We start from the raw sequence: 16,416 nt of genomic DNA on the forward strand, positions 1-16,416 counted from the left end.
CTTTAACAAGAAAGAAAAGAACTCCTTGGATTTTAGATTGGTTTGCTTCAAATTCTACCATTTGTATTACATGGTGGAGCTCCAGGGGCCTCTTCTTGTATTTCTTTGGAAATACTATACAAAATGTATGTTTGTGTATCTGTACTATATATATATATATATATTTTTTTTTTTTTTTCTGGGAAAGAGCTGTGATTTTCATTGGCTTCTCAAAATGTGTGTGATGCAAAAGCTTAGGAGTGGCTGCTCTGAGAGAGGCTGCATGAGCTTCAGCAGGTGGCAGCAGCAGCGGCGTGGGCGGGGAGGGAGCCAGCCTCACTCTGCCCGCTGTCTGAGATGAGCAAAGCCCCCAGCAAGGCGCACTTAGAGAGGGCTGGGAAGCCACCGTGCAGGCAGGCCCGTGAGTGTGTTCTCTGCCCCGTTCATCCCGCCTAAGCTGTGTTTGCGATGGGGAGCTAGGAAGTAGGCTTTTGTCCCTGAGAATTGCCTGCCATATGGAACCAAAATTCATTCGCACAGCTGCACTGGGTTATTAAGGGCAGTGTTTTAGGTGCTGGCGCTTTAGCAAAGAACAAAACAGATAAAAATCACTGCACCTACGGAGCTAGAGCCTCCCCATCTCTACCTCTCTGGAAGTTTGCAATCCATCCCACTGCCTTGGTTTTCTATATTGCAGTTGAGGTCCCTTTTGAGCCTATGCTGGAATTGGAGCATGGCTGATGAACCGGGGTGGACACACGTGGGGAATGAGAGAAGTGACCCTAAGGCAGGAGAAAGCCAGCTTGATGAGTTTGTCAGGAACGCCTGGCCACTGGAGGAGAGGCGTTCTGAGTCCTGCTCAGAGCCTGTCGCTGGGTTTGTTTTTCATCCCGAGTGCTGTGGAGGAAGCAGGAGGAGGGGAAGGTTCTTTAAGTAAAAACAGAAAGAGCAGTTTGCCTGAAACGCCGTGAAACGCTGGACCACAACCACCACTGCTTTGGAAAATCCAACCGCATCTAGCAAGAGGAGGATGGTCTCTTCCCATCTCCTTCCACTTTCCAAAACACTCTGTAACTTTGACGTCTTAAGGCCTCGCACGGCGAGCTGTGGAAGAGGGGGACGGTTAGTGGGAGATGGAGGCATTTATTGTCCCTGGTCAGAAACTTGAGGGTCCAAGAGAAGAGGTGGAGCAGTGAAGGGGAGAGGCAGTGGGACAGGATTCTCACGAGCACGCGGGTCACCATGTGGGAACTCCCACAAGCGCTTGGGCGGGAGAGGTTTGCAGAGTCTTGGTGAGTAGGTGTGGCCCGATTCAGACGAATATGTGTCCTATGGCCGAAGTGCGTGGGCAGGGACGGTAATTCTGAGCTTGCTTCTGCATTTTCCCTTGGCGTTTTGCTTTGTTCTCGTTCATGTAATTGGATGCTGAAACCCATTTGTTTTGATGAGCTGGCGAGTCCTGGAGACACTTGGGTTGCATTAGATAGCAGAAACCTATAGAAAATTCTGTGCATGTGAGCCACGGTCTTTTGATCCTCCATATTTTGTCCAGACAGTAGGCTCACATTTAGGGAGGCAAATGCCATCCAGAATTTGTATTACTAGAGTGTAGGTAGAGTCACTCACTGCCAACACAATGGGAGATACCCAGTGGCTGTCACTGTGCCGAGAATTTTTCACTGTTAGTCCTTTCATTCAGTCCTTTGGGTCTTGAATTAATTTTTCATTTTGGCCTCCTATTTAAAATAGAAAATAACTAGGAAATCTGATATCCTAAGCAATTATCAGCAAACCCTCTTCAGGGAAATTATGAGAGTGAGAACAAGGCCTAGCTGGGGTAGTGCATAGTCTAGGCTAGAAGGGCAGGAGAAGAGTGAAGGGGTGCTGAGAGGTCGTGGGGAAGAGCCAGACACACTCACGCAGGAGGATGCTCCAGGTCAACTTTTGAGATAAGCTGGCATCTTTCTGCACTTTTCAACTCTGGCTCCGTCTAAATTAACCATTGGTCTCTAAAGGGGAATATGAAAAAAATCCTCAGGGATGAAAATCCCCTCAACAGGACTCAAATTTATACAGTGTCATGGAATTTGGAGTTGAAAGAGATCTTAGAAATCTCTAGTCTTAGCCGTGATTCCAAAGCTAGGTAAACTGAGGCTCAAGGAGCTTCAGTGTCTTGCATGCACTCGGAGTGCAGGTTGGTGGGAGAGGCGATAGTGTCGAGCTGGAAGTCGCGGGGATACAGAGTAAGTTCTCACTCTGCTGTTTGGCGCACGGGGTTCTGTAGTCTCCCGGCCAGGCTTCCGACAGAGGCTAGGCACTCCTGCTACAGGCGAGCGCCGGTTGGCTGCGCTGTCCAAAACAGAAAAGAAAAGCCCACACCTTAGTGTCTGAGCGAGGCACTGGAGCCTGGGAGAAGTTGCTGCCTCTGTTCTAGGCCGCACAACACAGAGACGGCGAGGTGACTAATCCTGCATCTCAGTAGGTCAGTGCATGAAATACGAAATCATTCATTCCTCTGAATAATGTTGGGTGCCAATAAGAATGCAAGATGCAAGCTATGCAACATGCTGAGGCCACAGAGACAGACAATGCAGAACACCAGCTCTCGTGCAGTGCAGTCCTGACAGATGTTGATAGGCTATTTGACAAAATTGAGTACCCGTTTTGGATTTAAAGTGATACTTCATTAACTAAGAATAGATGGAAGAAATAAATGTGAGATTAATACTGATTATCCTGTAGGAATAAGAGTGATGTTTAAAATTCTGTGTAATTTGTACTGTATTTTCCAGGGCTTTGTAAATTCTTTACAATGAGGATATATTATTTTATGTTCAGAGATTTAAATTAGAGATCTGGAATTTTTTAAATCTCGCAAGGAAAAATGTATTATTTTTATAACAGATCCTCTCCCACCTTTGCTCGCCCCTTCCCTCCACTCCTACATCGTTACATTTTATATTCGGGACGAGTTATGTTTTCTGCAGCAGGAATGCCAGTGCTGGTCTGCAAAGCAACTATGTTGACAGGTGTAAAGAACTGGCTTTTCCTATACAGACAAGAGCCTCGAATGTTTGGTTTATTTTTGCTTTTAAGGGGATGCAAGGGAAAAGAATTGGAGGGTTTTAGCTCAATAACTTTGTTTTTTCGTCAAGGATGTTTTATGCTAGCTTCAGTGTAAGATCACTTAGAAACATTCAACAGATACCTTGCACTTTGAGGGAAAACTTCTTTAAAAAAGCTATAAAAAGTCACAACCATTAATAATAGTAGCTGAGCCTAAGAGCAGTGTGCCAGACAGTATCCTGTGCGTTTTATATGCATCGACTCGTTCGAGTCCCACAATAGTCCTGTGAGGTGTGCACTGTTGTCCCATTTTACAGATGAGGAAACTGAGGCACAGAGCCGTTAAGCAGAGCTGTGGAGCTCTTGAGAGGTGGACCCAGGATTCACGCTGGGGTACTGTGGCTCCAACAGGCATGTTCTTAATCGTGCTGCCTCACTGCCTCTCTGAGCAGCAAAATGGGTGAGGAGAGTGTATCAGCCTGGGTGTGATCTGGAGGCAGAGACCACTCAGTGATTTAACCAGAGGAGGTCTAATATAGGGAATTATTAAATGATGATAAAGAGTAAGTCTAAGACATTAAAAGCAAACAAACAAACTGTAAGTACTCAAGGGCTGGGGGAGGGCCCTGGAAAGGACAGAGCTGGAATGGGGCCTGCCCCCGCCTCATTCAGAACTCGCTGGGAAGGGTCTGGCTGCAGCTCACTGGACACGGTCTGTGGCTGCTGGGCAAGCAGGAAGCAACTGCTGGAACATGTGTGGGGGCGCAGCTGGTTGTAGGCACACGGGTGTGCAAAGGGAGTGGGGGTGCTGGTGCGGCAGAAGGCCTGGAGCCCATCATGGCCATGTTGGGGGACCACAAGCAGATGATGACCATGCCTGGCCAGAGCTGCAAGGGTGCCGATGGACTGCACATTTTGGAAATGTGCTGGGCCAGCCATCACTGGATGTCCTCACTCCCAACCACTGACGCAGTGCAGCAGCCAGAAGGAGCAGGAGAGCCCCTCCTCCTGCAGTGGACTTTCAGCACCTCTGCTGAGGAAGCTTGACATGGTGCTTTCTGTAGGGGAGAAATGCTCAGAGGATTTACATCCGTTATCACAGGGCACGTATGGAGCCAAGAGGCAACATTGACAAGTGGCACAGGGGGAGTTCTGAGGGCTCACGCTACTTGGTAATGTGCCTCATTCTGTTTTCCCAAGGACCTTCCACCTGGTGAGCGACCCGGAGCTGGTGCTGGCGGTGTCTATGACTAAGGCTGGGAATGAAGTCTGTGGCTATCCAGTTATTGTTCAGGTAAGATAGATATACAGGTGAAAGAGCAGGTGTGGCCCTTTATGTAGTTAAATTTCAGTAAAGCTCCATGCTTCCCTGTAGTGGAGAAAGAAAATGGCTGTCATAGAAACCTATCTTGAATGCAATTGTTAAAATATTTACAGTAGTCTGCCTAAATTTCAAATTGAGCTTGTGCACGTAGCTCTTAATTTAGTTTAATCTGACAGAGGCGATCGTGGGCTTGCTGCACGTCAGGAGCTATGCTAGTTACTTAAGTCAAATCCAGTGGCAAGCACGAGAAATTGTCCCAGAGCGTTCATGGAGCTGACAGTCCCAGCCGTGGGTGCAGCCAGGTGAGGGGCTGTTAGCTGCACCTGGTTCAAGGTCAGCGACGGGGGACATATGCATGCCCCCTCTTACCTGGCTACTGGAGGGAGAGAACCTGGTCAGAGCGGTCGCCCTGGAGGGCCTGAGCTCCTCAGTGTTAATTCTACTGAGACTCATTTCAGATACACCTTTGACATAATTTTGCAAATGCTTATTGCAGCCAGACAGTTTTTGGAGAACCCAGAGAAGTCTGGCTTCCGCTGAGTTGGGGGTGAGGTCCCGGAGCACTTCTTTCATGTTTGCCCATCATCTTCACTTCTGTGTAACCCAAGCTGCCCTGAGTCAGCCACACGCTCTCCCTGCTGGGCGGAGGCAAGGTTGAGGAGCACCTGTGCTTGTGTTGCTTTCTGCATCCTCCACGGTGTTTACCATCTTCCTGTTAAACAGAATACATTGTCTCCAAAGAACATTGTTTTATTCTATATTTTTAATACAATGAGGCAACTTGAATTCAAAATTGGGACATAGCAATCTGGACAGATATCAAAGCTTAATTAAGTCTGTCCTGATGATAAGTGGGGGGAGACGCAGTACATAACATCACCTCTTCCCTGCCAGGTGCCTCTTGGTACAGATCACAGTGAGATCAAACCTCTGCAGATACAGATTTAGTACCTTAATCAGTTTCATAAAATTATAGATATGAATGTTTTCCCCTAAGGTTCCCATTTCATAAGAAATGAGTTTGATCCCAAGGTAATTGGTATTCCCTTTCAAGGTTTTTTCTTCTCTGGTATTTCATTTTTATTTCTTGAAGTAATCAGTTTATGAGAAAATATTAAAGTTCATGTAAAATAATAAAAATGAGTCATGTTAGGCTAACGTTGTTAGACCTCCTCCCTGTTTCTTGTATTTTCCTCTTTGCTGTCAGTCTCTCCTTGGTAGAGCAAGTTCCTTGGGGTGTCAGGTTGTGCTCAGTTGGCACTAATCTACTGCTGGCTTGCTGTTCGTGCTGTGGAGTAGATTTTGACTCCTAGTGACCCTGTGGACAGCAGAGGGAAGCCTACCCGGTCCCTCTGCTCCATCCTCTCACCTTCCGGTGCCGTCTCAGAGAACGCTCCGCTGCTGCTCATAGGGTTTTCGCGGCCAATTTTTTCAGAAGTGGATGGCCAGGTCCTTCTTCCTGGTCTTAGTCTGGAAGCTCCGCTGAAACAGGTCCACCATGGGCGACCCTGCTGATAAGTGAAATCCTGGTGGCACAGCTTTCAGCCTCACAGCAACACACAGCTGCCACAGTAGGACAACCCACAGACAGGTGGTGTGGTTCCCTGACCAGGAAACGAACCCAGGCAGTGGCAGTGAGAGTGCCCAATCTTAACCACTAGACACCAGGGCTGACTAATATACTGGTTTAAATTCTCTGAAATTGACACAACTCATTTCTTTACTTATGCTTGAGCCAAGTTTTATAATTAGAATAAATATACTGTTTCTATTACAATAAAACTGATTGTCCTCACCTTTAAAAAAACCTTGATAACCAATGAAATATAAATTAAGATATCAACAAGGTACTTTTTTCATTTGTTATATTGATGATGTTTTGGCAAGAGTGTGAGGAAAACAGGCCATTTCACATACTGTTGGTGTAAGTGTAAACTAGAATGACCTTTCTAGAAAGCATTTTTTGTGATAAAGCTTCGTATAACACATTGTAACATTTAGAAATGATCACGTTATTTTATCAGCAATTCTACTTGAGGAGTTTGTTCTAAAGAAGTTATTATGGACTTACACAAAGATTTATTTATATGATTGTTCATTGCTCTTTTGTTTATAATAAGGAAATTTGAGAAACAATCTACGTTTAACTATTGGGGATTGGTAAGATAAAATATCCCTAAGATCAAATGGCATCTATCCTTAAAAAATGTTAGGAAAAGGTTCATGGAATGTTGTTAAGTTAAGAAAAACAACTAATGCAGTTACCAAATTGTATCTATTTTGTGATTCCATTTTTTAAATTAAAGAATGCTTATGTATGAATATAAAAAATATTGTGTATATAATCATCAAATATCAATGGTAGTTATAAACTACATGGTAGAATTATGAGTAATTTTCTGTACTTTCTGAGTTTATGTAGTGAAAACTCTGACTGCTATAACCAAATCATGAACTCTCCTGTTTGACTCCGTATTTTCTGTCCTTTTCAGAAGTATAAGCCATATAAGAATGGGGCTTCCAATCAGAGGTGGAAGTATGTGGAAAGTGTGAAAGCTTTCGTGGCCTTTCACAGCACTGCCCTGGACAAGGAAACCACAGCGGCTCATTACGCGGGTGTCTGCACAGCCTCTGTGATCAAAGGGGAAAACGTCCATCAGCCAGTGAGTGGTTCCTTCCTACTGACGATTAAAGAAAAATAGGGGAAAATGGGGTAATTTAATAAAGCAAGAAAAATCTTTTTCTAGAAAACCCTATGTTCACACAAATCGAGCAGTGACTTGTGACGAAGTTGCTTGGCCTCTGTGACTGGTTGGGAAAGAACGTAGGGGTGTTGCTGTTGCCCTCTGCTGCTCTTGGCTCACCGCCATCAGCACCGCCTTTGCTTCATTGCCGGGTCGCCAGAGCCCGCATGAGACAGGGTAATCACACGTCTGTGCCCCCCAGGGGTGCCTGCCACACTGGGGTCGCTCCACTCCAGACAGCTTATGGAAGTGAGGTGACTGTGTCTCTGACAATATCACATGGCACCAAGCACAGGGCTAAGTGTCAGTAAACTCTGATTTCTAAAGAAGCCATTTATCAAGTTTGGTCCTACAATTCTTGTTAGTAGGGAGTCACTTGCACCATACTTTACCAACACCTGAGACATCTGTGGGTCAGTGGGTCAATCCACCTTGCTATCGTTGACGACCTTCAGCCTACAGAAAATTGAAATCTCACGATGTACATAAGACCCTCCAGACCCTCCTTACTCCACTCCTCAGCCGGCTCTAAGCTGCCGCGTCTCCTTCACTCGTCGTTCCCTCGCTCTACGGAAGGATTCGTGGTTGTCCGAATGTGCCACGCCGTTTTGCGTGTCTCTGCCTTTGACTGCACTTTCCCTCCCGCCCTTTCTCCTTCGTCTGTACACTCACACCAGTCAGCAAACATGCTGTCAGAGACCACTAAGGCCATCTTAAAAGGAATCAAGTCAACTTGAGAAGGCTTCCAGTCCAAAGACGAAACCACCTAAGCGTCAGTAAGACTAATGAATGTGGCGGGTTCACAAACATCAGATATGTTTAAATCTGTACCTTCATGCTGATATTCAACAGTAGCAGCAACAACAACTCCTTGGTCACAATTAGATGATTCTAAGCAACAACTTTGTTACTTTGTAACTAGATTTATGTTCAACTTTTTGGGACAAGAATCTTCCTAGATTTTATGCGGATTTTTATATTTATCACATAAGCAGGCAAACAATGTCTGGATTTTCCACTTTTACTGATAGCAGTTATCAGTGGATTCAGACGATTACAACCTAATCCCACATTAAAAACATTCCCAATGACTTTTGCTCTCGTGTCACCTGTTGGTGATCTTTGCCTAAATCAATTATTTCATTAGGAGTTTCAAAAGGGTCAATTTTGTCTAATTCTATCCCTTTTCCCCACCTTTATTAGCTGAACTTTTAATGTAAGGGAGAATTTTATCTCTTCAATTAGGTATTTGACTACCCAAAAATATGCTTTGTAAGGGATGGTAGGATGAATGCTTAATTTTTTCCATCTCACTTATCTATTGTAGTGTAACAAACCCCCTGAAAACTTAGTGGCTTAAACCAACAACTATCTTTGCTCTGTGGGTCAACAATTTGAGCTGGGCTCAGCTGGGCAGTTCTGCTGGTCTTGCCCGAGGTCAGTCGTGTGGCTGTGTCATCTGGTGGTGCTTCAGTAGTTTGGTGGTTCTATGGGGACTGGACAGTCAAAGATGGCCTCCCTCCCCTGTCTGGTGCTTGGCGGCTGTGAGCTGGCACCTTGGTTCTTTCTCCTCAAGGCTCTTCGAGCAGGCTGGCTCAGGTGTGTTCAGACTGTGGTCTCAGGGTTCCAGTTGCAGCCAAAAGATAACAAGCCCCAGTGTGCAAGCACTTCTTACGCATCTGCTTGCATGGCATTTGCTCGTGCTATAGTGGCCAAAGCAAGTCACATGGCCTTGCTCAGATTCAAGGAAAGGAGAAAAGGAGAAAGACATTGTATTTCTTGATTGGACGAGCAGCAAAGTCACATTTCAGAAGGGCCTGCAAACAAGGGTGGGATAGTTTTTTTGTGGCCATCTTTTTTTTTATTTATTTTTTTTATTTTTTATTTTTTCCTTTTTCTCCCCAACGCCGCCCGGTACATAGTTGTGTATTCTTCGTTGTGGGTTCTTCTAGTTGTGGCATGTGGGACGCTGCCTCAGCGTGGTCTGATGAGCAGTGCCATGTCCGCGCCCAGGATTCGAACCAACGAAACACTGGGCCACCTGCAGCGGAGCGCGCGAACTTAACCACTCGGCCATGGGGCCAGCCCCTTTTTGTGGCCATCTTGAATCTTCCTAAGGCCAAATGTCAGAGTTGTAGATTGGTGCCAGTTTACTTCCAATGGACTCCATTAATTGTGGCTTTGTTGTTTGTTGTTTTTTGTTGTGTTTGTTGTTTTAACTTATATTTTTAGCATCATTATGAACTAAGAATTTTACATATTCAAAGTGTTTCATTGCTCCCAAATTGTCCCACTTTGGGCCAGTGAAGACGCTTCACCTTGGCTCCTGTGTCATTTCGACATGACTCCTTCACTCCTGGCTGGCTTCTTTTCTTTCTGGGTACCACGTGACAAACCTTGCTAATCTTGTATATTTCTTGCCTCAAATCTGAAACCGGCCATTCCTCCAAGAAACTCTGATCCTGGACATGAGTTACACACATCGATGCTGAATTTTCTTTGCCTCTAGGCTTTTTCAATCAACAGAATTTGGAAACATGTTCTTTTTAAATGAAATTATTAGGGAGTAAAATAATGCATTCATGAAATTTCAAATTTGGCATTTGGGGATTATAAAAGTGCTTTATTTGTATTATAAAGTGTTGTGCAAAAATGCTGTCATAATTTAGATGCACCCACATGAAAGCATCTTTTCCCTTTTTAGGGGTACTATTATCTCTCACCTGCTGGAAAGAAAGAAACGATGCTCTGCTTGGCATGTGGACAATCCAGAAGAGCAGAGAAAGGACTGAAACTCTTGCTTCCTGGGCTGCCGTTCCTCTGTGCCTCGGGATCCCAGACCCAGAAGCCCTTCTCGCGAGGGCCTTTCAAGACCATCACGGTGGCTGAGGTGTGTAACGATCCGGGCTCTGCTGATGCGTGTGTGGTATCAGTTTGGAAACTTTGATGCATTCATTATCTGTCTGCACTCAAGTTCATCTCCACTCATCCGATTCATCTTCCTCTGCTGCACCCTTACCACTCCACCTGCATTGATTTCCTTTTCCCCAAAGTAATTTAAAATACATTGTCTATTAATAGCTCGATAGACTCTTTGAAGTTAATTGGGCACTTCTGCGGCTTTAATCATCTTCTGACACCTTCCCCTGCTCTCCGTGTTGCTTTTAGAGGAGGAAGGAACTGCAAATCTTCCCTTAGTGGAGCAGCTTTCTGCCCATATCTACAGGGCAGACTCCCTTTTACTGGTATGAAGCCTTTCAGGGGGAATTGGACGTGTCCTTGTTAATGACTTCAGGTTGGGTGCTGAATTCACGCATCCTCGTCTAATACTATTAATAGCTCCTGGAGAAAAAAATCTCTGCCGCTTTCCTGTGATCTTAATTTAAAATGGCGCCATTTAAAAAGTCCTCTCCTTCAAGTTCAGAAGTGAGACGCGCTAAGGGGAATTTACGCATCTGTGGGAAAGGAGCAGTTCCTGAGAGGTGGGCAGCCTTCTGGCCTGGTGCTCTTCAGGGCCAGCCCATCCATCCCAGCCCACTCTCCTCTCTCCCTGAACCTGACACACTGCAGGGAGGGGCTGGGGCAGTCATAGTTCCCATAAACACCAATTGGAGCAGTAACTGAAGGAGAAAGGCAGTCCCTCCTCTGGGGGAGTCTGAAGGCATTTGGCTTCTTTGGTGATGGGGGGGCAGTGCTGAGTAGGTGGGGAGCTGATGGAAGAGAACCCCCCAGTGTTAGAGCATCTCAGACAGAGCTTTTCCCTCTGGAGCAGGGGTGCGGAGGGAGAGGAGCAGTGCGGTGGCCAACCCCGCATTGCCGTGGGCTTAAGGCTGCACTCGTCCCCTCCCCCTTCCTCGGTCCTAAAGGTAAAGGTAAAGACAGAGAGCGTGTCTGTGGTGCTGGCGTCCCGATCCTTCATGCCCTGCTCTCTCTGGCTCAGGCATCCTTCCTCATGTCCTGTCACAGGAGAAGGCCAGAAACACAGGAGGCCCAAGTCACCTAAAGCCTCAGGGACAGGGCTGGGAAGAGAACTGAGTTCCTACCCAGAGTCCCTCCCACTGCAGCCTCCAATACGTTTGCATGTGAAGTGAGCATTTCAAAATGGAGACACCACACACATATTCATTAAGAGACTGATGTATACCAAAATAGCAACACTGAAAGAAAAAAGCTTGAGTAGACCTATGATTTTTTTTTTTTTAAATCAGGCTGATTTATCTTCTTACAAGGCTGAGAAAACTCTAGGTTATTATGAAGACCGCCTATCATCTTTACGGACGAAGACCCGCACGCAAGTTGTATCTCATAGTGGTATGGCAGCTACGCACCAGAAGGCAGTGAAAATAATTGCATACAGAAACGGAGACGGATATCGAAATGGGAAGTTAATTGTGGCTGGAACATTCCCCATGGTAAGTGGCTATCACTTAAATGCTTCTCGCATCCTCAGAGGTAACGATAATGGTGATTCCTCTGACAAGAAAAAAGCAGTGGGATTGAGTGATAAATGTCCCTGGCCAGCTTCACCAATTTAAGCTGATGAGATCAAGATCTCTGGTTTCTTAAACATATTCTTTCTGATTGTATTTCTTTGGATACAGCCTTAGAAAAGTGAGAAACCAGAATGTGGTTTTTAGATTAGCTCCAGAGCAAAGATATACAAAAGCAGGGGAAACAAAGCCACCAGACTTTCTTCATTCTGTGACAGACACAATGCCTCTCTGCCTTGCTCCCATTCCGGCTTCAAGCTGCGTGTCGTCTGACTATTCGAGGGGCCCCTGCCTCATCTGTCATTTGGAGAATCTGAGCTCTCGTTTGTCCATAGGGTGTTTCACTTCATGTTCGCACTGGCGAAACAGGACTTGTGCCGGGAGAGAATCTGTGCTTTCCGCCTTAGAGGCTGTGTCCAGGGTCGCAGGAAGGGAGGAGAGCCCAAAGGGCCCACACCCAGCTTTGTCCTTCCATCGCTTGGCGGTTATCCTGTCTGTCCATTCCAGCCAGCACCTTTGACAGCATATTTCACAAGCGTTGTTAGATGGGATCTGCTCTTACCCTGGAGCCTTCCTCGCAGATGCACCCACACACACAGACTCCTTCGCTCACCTCCTTGGTGGAATACAAGTACATTTTTTATAAAGATGATGTTGTTCAACAGACTAAGAAAAGTACAAAAGTTAGCAACTCCAAGATTCACCCTGAGCTCCACAGGTGGCTTTTGTGGTCTTGGGCAAAAATATTAATCCTTCGGCCTGTTTTCCCATCTGCAAATGGAAGTAACAATAGGTGTCATTTCCTGGTTTGAAAGTAAAGTACTCATTCATTTTAAAGCAGTTCATCAATATAGAGTGGTCACAATTTATACCTTACAAGGCAGCAAAATTGAAAGTGAATTTCTAGGTTGAACATTTCTTAGCAAATAGATACTCTGATGATAAAATGCATTAACAAATGTCAACTGCTGTGTTACATTTCTGGAGCTAAGAACTTTCTCAGCTGGATTGGACTAATTTTGTGAGATTATGTAGGTTAATCTAATATCAGAAATGGTCTCTAATCAAAGATCAAATCGGTAGTTATTCAGCTTTCTATTTCCTCAAATTACAGGATTTTCTCAGATTTCTAAAATAATAAGGTCTTCCTGATTATTCCCAGTTCTCTCACGATTTCCTCTCAGTTCTGTACAGTCGGTGTTGTCTAGCTTCTTACAGAATGCACGGAACAGCTTGGTCTTGCCCGAGCAGCCTCCAAAGTGTACACCGAAGATGGAACCGCGGTCTGCTCCTTGCGTGATTTGGTTTTATGGGCTCTAGGCGAATCTTTTATCCAGAGAGACTCTGAGGGACGAAAGAAAGAGGCAGCCCCTGTCGGAACAGAAGAGACAACAGTTAAAAGTATGAAAGGTTGGTTATATTTGACAGGGTTTAACCAATTCTACTTATGTTTGATCATAAAAAGGTTAAATGTGATTCTTTCATTCAGTTACCCCTTCTAGAATGACAACCACAGAAAGCTCCTCTCACCTGAGATTCTTAAATCATCCTCACCTTGCAGAATAAAAACAAAAATAAAAGATTCTTTTATTAAAATGATTTAAGATTCTAGAATTTATAAAATAAGTTGACAGCTTAGCTAGTTTATACAACACAAGCAGGTTTTGTTCTTAAATTCAGAACCCAAACCAACTGGATACCACTTAAGAAAGGGAAGCTGGGTCAATGCAAACCTGCTCAGCCATGAGAAGACCCGGCGTCCACTCTATAGGGCCCGCCTCCCGCGCCCCCGCCCACCCCACCTGTCTCCAGGGCTCCTGTAAGCAGGATTGCCTCTGCCTGTTCACAGCTCGACTGTGCTCAGCTTGAGGCGGGGACGTGTCCCCCACAACAGTTTGCTTAAAGAAAGAGTCTGGCCAGCAGAGATTCTGCGGGTACAGCAGGTGCCCGCTACTGTTGTTGTGACAGGCACGGTTCAGAGGTTGAAAGTGGGGATTTTGGAGCCAGAATGCCAGGGTTCACATCCAAGCTCTGACACTTGCCAACTGAATGATCTTGGGGAAGTTGCGTAACCTCTGTGTACCTCAGTTTCCTCATTTGTAAAATGAAGACACTCATAGTCACGTGAATGTATCCTCATTTGGTCCTCGTAAATATGAATTTGTACTCCTAAGAGTACATGTGGATCTGAATATATGTATGTGAGTATATATATCACTTATAACAGTGCCTGGTTGACACTTAACAAACAGTCAATGAGTGTTAGCTATCGTTCTTGTGCACAGGATTGAGTCGGGAAAACCCACTCTTCCTCCCGTGTGTCTCTCCTTTGCTCTCGCACGTCTATCACACTCACAGCACTTCTGACACTAGTTCTGTGGAGTTTCTTCCCACACCAAGCAATCCTATAGCACCAGCTGGGTGCCTTGCAATTTAACTAAACACCGACTCTATCCACGTGGGGATAGCATCAGATCCCACAGGTTAAGGGCTCAGTCCCACAAGACTTCACCATTCGGATACCAATCACAAGGCCAGGTTGTTACCTGTGCTCCTGACCAATTGGCTATAATTCAGAAGTTCCCATGACTCCCTCCTCGGTTCAATTAATTTGCTCACAGAATTCAGGAAGCAGTTTGCTTACAAGATGACCAGTTTATTACAAAAGGATATGAGAAAGGATACAGTGAACACTGGATGGGAGAGATGCGTAGGGCATGGTGTGAAGAAGGATCGTGGACCTTCCGTGCCATCTCTGGGGCGCCGCTCTCCCAGCACCTCCATATGTTCACCAACCCAGGAGCCCTCTGCGCCTCAAGCTTTCGGGACTTAATGGAGACTTCATCGTGTATGCAAGACCGGTCATCAACTCCATTCCAGCCAGCCCTCTCCCTTCCTGGAGAAGGGGGCATAACCGTTGAAACTACTAAACTTCTAGTCATGGCGTGGTCTTTCTGGTGACCAGCCCCACCCAGGAGCCCACCAAGAGTTGCCTCATTAGAACAAGACACTGCCATCACCCAGAAAATTCCAAAGGATTTAGGAGCCCCGCGCCAGGAACCAGGAGCAGAGACCAAATATTAGAACAAGAGAGGCTCCTAGTGCTCTGATCACGTAGGAAATTAAAAAGATTTAAGGAGCTCTGTGCCAAGAACTGGGGGCAGAGACCAATACATATATTTCCTATTATCTCACAGTGATATTATTTGTTTTGTTTTCTGATGAGTTTTTAAAAATAATAGTGAGAATATTTCATGCCCAGCTGATCACTAAAGCATATAGTTCTGCCTTTGTTTGGCATTTGGAATTTCTGATCTCCAGGTTCTGGAAGATTGCCTTCTCCAACACTCTTCTTTCAAATTCTTATCTAAACCTGGTTGGAACTAATGTTGTTTGTGCAGGACTACCAGGAGGTCATCCCCTCCCCTCTACATCTAAAGGTCATCCTCGAATCAGGGAGGCCCGTCAGTGGGCTGCCCCCTGTACTGAATCATGGCGTGGGGTTATGCCCTCAGTTGGCATTGAGGAACTTTAAAGAAACAGACATCAGTCACAACTCAGCATCGTGCTCACTACAGAGGCAGTTGATCTGGGTTCTAATCCTGGCTCTGCCACTGCCTAGCTGTGTGACTAACTCTCAGTTACCTTATCTGTAAACTGGGCTCAGACCTTCCTCAGAGTGTCCTTTTGAGCGTTTCATGAGATAACGTATGTAGACATCTTATTAAAATGCGCAGCACATAGTGCGTTCTCAATGTATATTAATTTCTATTGCAGGATACTGTTAGCTATCTCACAAATAACTCCTTTATGAAGACCCTGAAATAAATCTCTCTCAGACCCCAGGACCAGGGAAGGTGTATCTTCTGAGGAGTTTATCTGTGTGGGCCGTGCGAATATTAAAATTGTGTTTTCCTCTTTGCTTTGGCCACTAGGAAGCTCAGAGCCCAAATTGTGATTTATCTCTAGCAAACAAAAAATTGTATTCATTATCATTTAATAATACAAATATTATGTAGCATTTTTTGGATGCTTGCCCAATTAAATAGACCAAACACTGTTTATTCTAAGCACTTTCCTTTTTTTCTTTTAATCTTTGCAGCAGCAGAGTGAGGTCGATACTATCATCCATTTAAAAGATGAGGATACCTAGGCGCCTATCTCTGGCTTTAGTCTATTTCTATAGTCCTTTTCCCCTTTGCTTGGTTTTCTTATCTTTACTTTATCCCTTTTCAGAGTAGATATGTTGGTAAGCCACTTCAAATTTCTTTCAGAACTAGGGGAAGTGTAAGGAAGAAACTAAAACGTATATTTACAATCAGATTAGTTTAAATTCTTTGGTTGCATGTGAAGTTTCTGATCAAATTTATATATCAGCATCTGGTTTTGGTATTGCCTGTTTAAATCAAGTCATTAATGAAGAATGAAATATTTTGAATGAACAAATGAATTCAGTAAGCAAATTTATTCGTTATTCATTGAACAATGACGACTGTGTCATTTGTTCCCCAGAAAACCCAAGAATGCAAGTGAAAACCAAACTATTTCCCCAGTCTGTGCCGACCGACAGCTTAGATGATGTAGACAGGTCTCGCCTCGCTTTTGTCCTTAGAAATCCTATTGCCGTCTGGATATCTTGTGGGGAACCATTTCTATCTCCGAATGGTAAGTTTTTTGTTTCTGCTTTCTTTCAAGCAAGTGTACAAAGGGACAGAGAAATAAATTTTATGTCGCTGTAAGAAAATGAATTAAATGTGTATAGTATCAACATAATAACATCGCATTTATGCAAAGAGCAAGAGGTCCATCGATT

The 16,416-nt window shown here is 44.9% G+C and overlaps 1 protein-coding gene across 3 annotated transcripts in view; it reads left to right on the plus strand.

Annotated features, from left to right (window-relative positions):
• DCDC1 (doublecortin domain containing 1) overlaps positions 1-16,416 on the plus strand; it is a 427,916-nt gene that overhangs the window by 379,904 nt on the left and 31,596 nt on the right. For all 3 annotated transcript variants that reach the window (XM_046637833.1, XM_046637832.1, XM_046637834.1), the window contains 6 exons: positions 4,246-4,339; positions 6,862-7,032; positions 9,818-10,003; positions 11,322-11,525; positions 12,812-13,013; positions 16,116-16,268. In XM_046637833.1, coding sequence (XP_046493789.1) covers positions 4,246-4,339; positions 6,862-7,032; positions 9,818-10,003; positions 11,322-11,525; positions 12,812-13,013; positions 16,116-16,268 — 1,010 coding nt within the window. The remainder of the gene's footprint in view (positions 1-4,245; positions 4,340-6,861; positions 7,033-9,817; positions 10,004-11,321; positions 11,526-12,811; positions 13,014-16,115; positions 16,269-16,416) is intronic.

This window comes from Equus quagga, chromosome 14 (genome assembly GCF_021613505.1).
Source record: "Equus quagga isolate Etosha38 chromosome 14, UCLA_HA_Equagga_1.0, whole genome shotgun sequence".
Taxonomy (NCBI): Eukaryota; Metazoa; Chordata; class Mammalia; order Perissodactyla; family Equidae; genus Equus; species Equus quagga.